The sequence below is a fragment of the Falco rusticolus genome, chromosome 4, assembly GCF_015220075.1.
Source record: "Falco rusticolus isolate bFalRus1 chromosome 4, bFalRus1.pri, whole genome shotgun sequence".
Taxonomy (NCBI): Eukaryota; Metazoa; Chordata; class Aves; order Falconiformes; family Falconidae; genus Falco; species Falco rusticolus.
Genome location: NC_051190.1, coordinates 90,292,001 through 90,300,820, shown reverse-complemented (window position 1 = coordinate 90,300,820; position 8,820 = coordinate 90,292,001). Strand labels below are relative to the sequence as shown.

Here is an 8,820-nt window from a genome sequence, read left to right as displayed (position 1 = left end):
TTCTGTGGTTAGCACAGACCCTGCTACTGATGCCCCCAACCCCACAGGCCTGCTTGTTTCCCCACTGCTCCATCCTGGTTTTGTCCCATCCCTGCCTGGAAGAAGCTGGGGGGAAGCCACTGTCCGTCCCCACTCCACAAAGTGGGCTGATGCTGAAGCGCTGCCAAACTCTGGGAGGATTTTGGGTTGCAGCACATGAAATAAGGCACTGTGGCCACCAGCAAGCCCCCTGACCCACTGGAGGGCCTCCTTCACCCCTACCAGACCACCCCCAAGTCTCTCCTCCTGCCTCCCTGGCTTCTCAGCTTGGCTTGCAACACCTCTCCCTTCCGCCTCTCATCCCTTCCAAACCTTAAGGTCTGTGCTAGATGGCAAAAGTTTAATTCTGGCTAAAGAGTGAACCAAAAACCTGCAAATAAAACAAACAAACAAAAACCCAAGATGAGCAAGTAACAATGCAAGGTTACCTCCCTTGGCCTCAGAAATGGTTCACCTATTTTGGCCTTGGAAGGACTAAGGCAGAAGCTGAGCACTGACAGCTCAGCAGAGTGGTCCAGGTCTTGTCGAGGTACAAGCAAAGCAAAAAAAGTAAAAAAGGTCGTAAAATGAGAACAGCTCAGTCACCTTAAAATGAAGCAGCACTACCACATCTTCTGTACTGTTTGCAACAATTAACCTCACATCACCCAACTGACTGCTATACTCAACGGAACGCTCATTAAGTCTGTCCAGCTTTGAAGACATCATCTAGTTCTGCAGATCGTGCAGTAACCCACCAGAGCGGACACCAACAGCCTAACCCAGCCAGAGGAGCTTCTCATGTCCCATGCTTCTTCATATGCCGAGCCTCTGCAAGTGAGGGTCCAGACACAGCCCCCATACAGTAACAGCCTGGCGTCCAGCACAGCTTGGCCTTCACCTCAATTTCTGAAACCATGGCTCTTACAGCAGTTAACCGGGCCAGTCTCTCTCCTCCGTTCAAGCATTTCATCTGTGTGACACTGCACTGCCATTTATTTCTTCACCCCACACCCCTCAGCCATTTTTCTTTAGAGGGAAGGCAAATGCCCTGTTTTGCTTCCCTGTTGGTTTTCAAAATGTGAATGAAGTGAAGTAACAGGCTGGGAAGCAGGAACAGAATAGCGAGCGACCGTTGAGTGGAAGCGATAACACACGCTGATGGCAACCAGGCTCTTCAGCCGAACAAAAAAAGAACTCCCTCCCCCAAGGAGATATTTTAAAAGCGGAAAGCTAAGAAGTTAAGTACAAAGGCTTTTGTGTTTTTATTGACATTGTAAGAAACATTTTTTTTTTCTTTGTTACAAAAGAGCTAAGTGGTTCTGAAAGCAGAAGTACAATTTATATGTACACAGTGCTACAGACCCTTCAGATCAACCTAAGGCTCGAGAAACATCAGATCATAACTGCAGTTTTATCAGATGAAGACCACTAAGGCCCATTACAGCCGAACACTATTCCTACCGTATGTAAATGTATTTACACATTTTCTTTTTTTTTTTTAAAAAAAAAGGATTACAAGCTTTATAAAAAAAAAAACCTAAAAAAAACTGGGGAAAAAAAAAGAACACTTTTTTTATCTTACATATCTGCAGGACTGACAACAGTAACTGTTCCATAGGAGACATTCCACCAATCCAAGGACAAAAACACGTGAATACCAGAGGTTTACAAGACATTTTGGACACTATTAACAGTGGTATGTGCTATTAGCTGGGTGGCAAGTATAGCCTCATCGGGAAAATTTGGCAACACATCTTGGTCCCTCTCTTTTACAGGGTCAACACAAAATAAGGCACATACATTGTGAGAATATGAACACTGCTGTTCAGCAGGAGAAGCCATTGAGCAACAGGTGTGGGAGAGCCAGCCAGCCATTTCATCAAGGGGCAGGGGGAAGCGATGCCTGGAAGCCAGGCAGCCAGCCTGCACCTCAATGCATATGCATAGACCATTCGGTGCCATTCCCCAAGGAGAGAATAACATCATCTGCCATGTGGCTATATGGGGCCATCGTACCCACCAGCAAAGCCCCCCTGGAAGCTCGCTGACTTCTCCGCAAACCCACCTTTCCTCCACCCAGGCAGACCTGGTGGACGAGCTCTCACCGGCAACTCCCACTTTGTGGGAAGAGGAACTGCTGGGAGAGATGCATGCTTCACGCAGGCTAAGGGAGGCAGACGCGCCCAAGGCCAGCAGTAATGAATCTAGAAGATCCCCACAGAGCCATTACAAGAAAAGGGGATTTAGACTCAGGCTGCAATGCTCTAAAAATAGGAAATCCGCAATCTGCATTTTCTAGTACTCTGGCATGAGTGGTGGGTTTTCAGCTGCTACGGCTACGTCACCTGATGTACCAGATAGACAAAAGCAAGCTTTGGCTCTGCACCTGGAAGAGCAGCAGTAGAGGGGTGCCATAAACATGTGAGCAATGCTGATGGGACCCCCCCCCCCCAAGACTGCCATGCATTGGGACTGAGGTGACAGATGGTGCCCAGGCTAACACCACCACGCTCAGAGAGCCCAGCCTACGTTATCACAACTAGCCCCAAACCCGAGACAGCTGGTCTATGACATATTGCTGCCCTCACAGGTACCAAAACAGGCTCTTCAGCATAAACCAGAAAAGCATGAGAAGATACTTAAAGCTGAAAAGTGAAACATGAACAAAAGTGGCACATATGCTTCATGGTGAAAATGCTAAACCATTTGCACAAACTCCCCGGGGACATGGTAGAGTGTCTGGTTCTTCAACCTCACCAAATCAAAATGGGCTGCCTTTCTGGAGCATGTGGTTTCGGCCAAGACACACTGTTGGCCCAAGACAGGGTAAGTGAGTGACAAAGGTTTGTCAAATCCAGGAAGGCAAATTAGCTCCTCAAACAGTCCCTTTTAGCCTTGAGCAATCTGAACGGCTCCTTCTAAGCTCTGATGGATCACATCTGTTAATAGCTTCCCAGCTTCAACTCACCAGCAAATACAATTATGAACTGGAAAACCGAGTTAAAAAAAAATGGGGTTTTTTGTTGTTTTTTGTTGCTTCTTAAATGTATTTGCTCTATAACAATAAAAGGCTTCTCTCCCAAGCCACCTACTCCCAAGCTGGTCATAAGCTGCCCTGTTGAAATTGTTTATAAACATGTCATTGATGGCTTAATAAACAGCCAGCGACCGGTTACCGAGACCCATCTGAAATGCATCCAGCACAGCCTTTCCTCATGCATATGCTGCTGTTTCTCCTCAGGGGTGTGAGCTGTACCGTAGCACTGCATGTACAGCGCAGCCACTGAAGCATCCCTCTGCGCCCCAGCAGCAGGGCAGGGGTGAGGGCTGTGCATGGGCAGCGGGTCCCTGCCAGGCGCCTCTGGGCGATGACAGCGCAACGGGGAGCAGCTTCCCACGTTGTAACAGCAAATCGACCGTTTGCCATGGTGAGCTGTGCCTGATTCCCTGTGCAGGAAGGTCAGGAGGGGAAACGGCAAAGGGCAAAGAGCAGAAATATGCATGCTTGAGGCAGAGGAAGGAAGAAATACTTGCTAAAGATCCGGAGAAAGACAGGAGCTGGATGATGATAAAAGCCGTAGGATAATTACATTTGTCTTGATTTCTGACATTCCAGCTCATAACGCAAATCACTTGGTACGTGCTGTGATAAGCCCAAATACAGCCCCAGCACTGGATTCCTGTGATGTTTTCCTGCTGATGTACAGCTTCTTCCTCTGATTCTAACAGCTGTTAATAGATGAATGTTAACCAATAGCTTCACTGAGGTTGTATTCCTGCACATTCCTCAAATGCCATGCCCTGATTCAGCTGCTACTTCACCATTTTTTCACAGTCAAAAATATTACTGCTATGGCCTTCCAGCCTATAGAAACCACCTTCTGGTGTTATTCCTAATTTTGACTGGACTAAAGTTTATCTATATTTCAAAATTGACCCCATTCCCCCTTCTCATTGTGTCTACTCTAACATCAGCTCCTTGCAGACATCAAATCCGTGACTAAGCGTCTACACCATTTACATCCTGTAGCATCGTTTTACTATTGAGATTTAACTAAGAAGTCTGCAAGGGCTGGACTTGCATGCAGATTCTAGGAGTGGGTGAACTTAAACCTTGGCTTTCTAACTGTTCTCCATCCCAACCTGTTTGCCTAGGAGCACTGTGTGTTCAGGGGCGCACATGTGAAGCCCAGCACAACAAAAAACATGCTACAAGAGCTACAGCTTATGGAGGAAACGCCATTCACCTCTACCAGTGAGCAGATTCATGAGCACAGTGCATTAGTTCCAATTTGTACTGGTGTAACTGACCCTGGGCATTGGCTCACTGGCTTGCTTTGAAATGAAATGCACGTTGGTGTCACCGAGAGGTTGGGTTGTTCTTTCTGAGTTTTGATTAGTTACCAGACATACTTGCTGTTCTGCTCATTTCATTGCTATTTTGAATGGCAGTTGAAATTTCTTGTTTTGTAAAACCTGGATACGGTGAAAAGACATGTAAGATTATCAGATTGCTTGCAATCGCTTTCATTTATTTGGCTAGTCCAAGAAATGGGGTGTTCGTTTTCTACCTGGTTTATATGCCATGACCATGACGCTTTTGAAGCCCTAACTGTGCATTATTTCAACAGCCATTTACTTATTTTAAAACATACCATCCATCCACGAAGCTGTACGTGCTAAAAGAGAGGTACAAGACAGTTCTCTCGGCAAAGGAATTATTATTGCAAATAAGAACCAGTGGCTCAGCAAATCACATCTCAAGAGTTTGCATTGCATTGAAAAAAAAAAAAAAAAAGTCCCCAGTATGGAATACTGCAATTTTGTTATTTCATTGTATGAAATACTCTGTAAGACCCTGATCATCTCTTCACAAATATGGTATGCAACGAAGGGATTCTAGACTACCCAAATCACCAAACACGCCCATAACTCTACTATCCAGTCATTTAAAAAAGAATACTGAAAAACAGAATAGCAAATACTGCAAAAGGTGAGAGCTGGACTAAGAACAGCTTTCTGGTCCTCTCCTTCCTCTGAAATGGGAACATGAAACAATCTCAGTATCATTATGCAAGGCAGTGACAGCTGTCTGTGTGTGGTGTTACAAAATCCTTAAACGTTTCCTAGGGATCAACGGGCTGATGGCTCTACATTTCTTGTTTGCTTGAGCCTCCTAATTTATCCTGCTCCATGATTCTGAAACTACAGCCTAGGGGTACCATGGCAGTGGATTTCTAAACTGGTTGTCCACCTTGGTGCGATGTATCCAACGCATCCAGAGAAGATTTCATCCCTGCATGCTGACTTCATATTGTGCCTGGTTATTTTGTGCCTATATGTTTAGGGGGGGAAGTTGCAACAGTTTTACAAGGTCTAGTTTCTTTTGAGTAACAGAAAATAGCGAAGTCATTTCATCAGACCTTTCTTTTTTAAAAAAAACCCAAAACAAAACAAAAACATGCACTTCACACGTTTACATTGGTTTACAATTAAAGAAAAAAAAAAGAAAAAGGAAGCATACAGACATTCAAAAGGGGAGGGAGAGAGAGAGAAGAGGGGCAGGGGGGAATGGGTGTAGCAATACTGATTCAAAACTGAAATGGAAGACAGTTTCTCCCTAGAACACTTTAGGGTTTTCAGAGTCCTTATTCCATAAAAGGAATATACTTGAAACACATCCCATTTAGGTGAGATGAGATTGCTAAAATACATACACAACTAAAAAATATGAGTCCTTTTTTCCATTCTGTTATCTCCTAAGAGTTTGTTTTTTTGTTTGTTTGTTTTTTCTAATGTCTATTGCATAACAGCAAGAAACTTGCTTTCTTCTGCAAGTGAGGTCAACAAAGAGCTCATGTCACCAATAGCCATGTTGGTTGTGCTTACGGGCATAGCTGGGAATGTAAGAGACGCTCGGGGAGTGGTGAGGCGTGAGGAATTGCGGGAGAGATTCTGAATGATACTCGGGCTCAGGGCTCCCGAAATTAAGCTGACATGGTCCCCATCATCTATGATAGCATCGAAATCAATCTGCACACCCTCTAGGCTGTTGCTGTCAATGCTGTCAACTGTGCTCGACACTTGGTTAGCCCCCGGGGAAAGAAGTTCCGATGAGTTTGCAGTCGCAGTCCCCTGCAGCAGGCAGTTAGCTTCCGAACCAAAGAACGAACCTGTTTTCATAGCTTGGTAGCTAAAGCCCATGGTTTGGTCATATAACTGACCAGAGTAATTCTGTGCATTAGAGCAGAACTGCTGTGATTGACCTTGGATCTCCATCTTAATGGTGTTTACCCTGTACGTCTGGTTGCCATCACTTACGTGTCCTTGCTGTTGTGCCAGGTTGTTTCTCAACATGTTTTGCCGTCTGTTGCTGCTGTAATTGGTGCATGGCTGGTAACTTTTGGCCACCAACAAACCTGAAGGCTGGCTACCAACGGTGTGAGACACTGGCGGACAACTCTGCGGCCCCTGATACAGGCTGCCTTGTGAGGTAGGACTAACCTGCCCCAGCATCATTTGACCGGATTGATTGACTCCCTGGTAATGAACGTCATCTCCGACCGGTTGGTTTTGCAGATACTCCTGTTCCATCATACTGCTGTTCTGCATCCCATTTGCCATACTGGCAGCTTGATCGCTGGATGCCATGGGATGGCCAAAATTTTGCTGGTTCCCACTCACTGGCACGTTGCTGCTTCTCAGCTTCTGCCCCTGAACTGCCATGCCACAGGAATTGTCCATTGCTCCAGACATCATTGCTTGCCTGCTGATGCTTTCACTGTAAGGCTTATTGGGCTGCACGCTGAAAGAATTAGCGGCTCCGCTGCCAAGAACTGCGTTTTGCTGTAAACCGTAGGAATTGTTGTTCTCCACCAGATAGCCATTCTGCTGGTCCACGTTGCTTCTCTCCAGGTTCTGCTGCTGAACCATCATATTGTTGTACAGTCTGAAGGCCCGAGTCTGCTGCACTGTGGAGCGCTGGCCACATTTCAGTTTCGAAGGAGATAAGTCAGAGCTTCCTGAGCTTACTTCATTCCACTGAATGGGCAAGTCGCTTTTGTTTGTCTCAGAACCTGCCTGCTGACTGCTTGGTGGAGGGGCTTGGTCAAAGTTGCTGGGGTTGTCGTTTCCTAACACTGAGCCATGATGCATTTTGTTGCTGTCTAGGACATTGTTCAACAAGTGGTCGTATATGCCCTGGTTCTGGGAATTCAGATACTGAACCACGTCATCTGGCAGGAGATCCTCATCATTCAGACTGCCACCCGCTTCCATCGTAGCAGCCTCCAGGGCAACGTTCTCGCTGATGCTTGGAGGACAGGGGGAGCTAAAGCCACGGAAGACGCCACCCTCAGAACGGGTATAGTTCTGAAGAACAAGGTTGCGCTTTTCCATGGATGGAGGCAAAGCAGGAGGGTTAAAGCTATTAAGACTGTTGAAACGCTGGACTCTAGGGACAGAGAGGTTGTCACAGGCCATTCTTACTGGATCACTGGCTCTCCTCATCCCGTTTCCTAGAGCATCGTGAGACAGAAAATGCCTCCTGCTGTAACCATTTGCCCCACCATCACTACATCTTCGAGGGGCATTCACTGGAGGCAGTGGAGATACTCCGGACTCCCTGCAGTCACCCAAGAGTGCCATCCTTGTTTTGAGGCTCATCCTCTCCATGTTAGGCAGTGGAGTTGGTGGGGGTCCACCAGTAGCTGCTGCATATTTAGCTTTCAGCCTATATTGCTGGGCCGGGGTGAGGCTGAGAAGACTTGGCAGGTCATCACACTGGCTCGCTTCACTGGAGCGCCGGGAGGCATCCGTTGAGATGGGGTCGTAGGAGTCTGCAACGCTCACGTTCTGTGGTCTTCCCTCTGCCTGGGAGGCATCGCTGGACCTCCGGCTAGAGAAGCAAGGTGAAATTCCAGAGGATCTGCGGCTGCTCAAGTAGGCTGAACTGATGGTGCTAGTATTGCTGTCCCTCCTGTTCAGCATGTTCAACACAGTGATGTCTGTACTTGAAAGTTCACTCCTGTTTGGCAGAATAGTCATGGATCCTCCTACACTGCAGCTGCTGTTTGACTGGGCACCTGGAGGTAAAATTCACAGATAAATAAATGGGCATCACCCAGAAACTGGCACAGAAAATACCCAGTAGAGTAAGGAGAGTACAGAGGAAGAGCCTGTATCACCACAGCAAATCATAGCAGTGCTCTTTCCTGAAAGAAGTCGGGATAAAAACGCTGTCCTTAGGTTAAGAGCTAATTCCGAGACTCGAGGGTAACATTTCAGTGTGAATTCTAGCACAAAATTTATAGGCCATAGCCACAAACTGTCATCAGCTCGCATAGCGCTCCAGCCTGCAGTGCAGCTATTCTGACTGATGTGCCAGAAGGACACATTTGTAAGGGAGCTTTTTACAGGCAAAATATAATTGAACAGGCATTTGCATGGAATGGCAAAATATACAAATTTGGAGGCTATTCAAGGTCATTTCTAAGACTTCTTGAAGTAACTCCTAACAACTGCAAAACATCTTTGATGGTTTCCTTGCTTTGTTTTGTTTTTAAGTAAACAGAATACATTTCTTAATTTTACATAGTTTCTTTCAATTAGAACGGGTTTCAGAAAACCTGGGCTGTTACTGCTGGGTGGAGCACAGAAACCTATGGGCATATCGTATATGCCATGTAGAGGCAGCGGGGACATACATTTTGGCAACAAGCAGCTCTGTATATGAAAACAACTATGGATTTTCAGAGTGCAATCTCGCCTTGCCCCCATTCATGGATATCTGACTTCCTA

The 8,820-nt window shown here is 46.3% G+C and overlaps 1 protein-coding gene across 2 annotated transcripts in view; it reads right to left on the bottom strand.

Moving 5' to 3' along the window:
• Window positions 1-1,259: 1,259 nt before the first annotated feature.
• The window catches only part of GLI3 (GLI family zinc finger 3), a 215,560-nt gene continuing 207,999 nt past the window's right edge, over window positions 1,260-8,820 (bottom strand). For both annotated transcript variants that reach the window (XM_037386917.1, XM_037386918.1), the window contains exon 15: window positions 1,260-8,105. In XM_037386917.1, coding sequence (XP_037242814.1) covers window positions 5,821-8,105 — 2,285 coding nt within the window. In that variant the 3' untranslated portion in view covers window positions 1,260-5,820. The remainder of the gene's footprint in view (window positions 8,106-8,820) is intronic.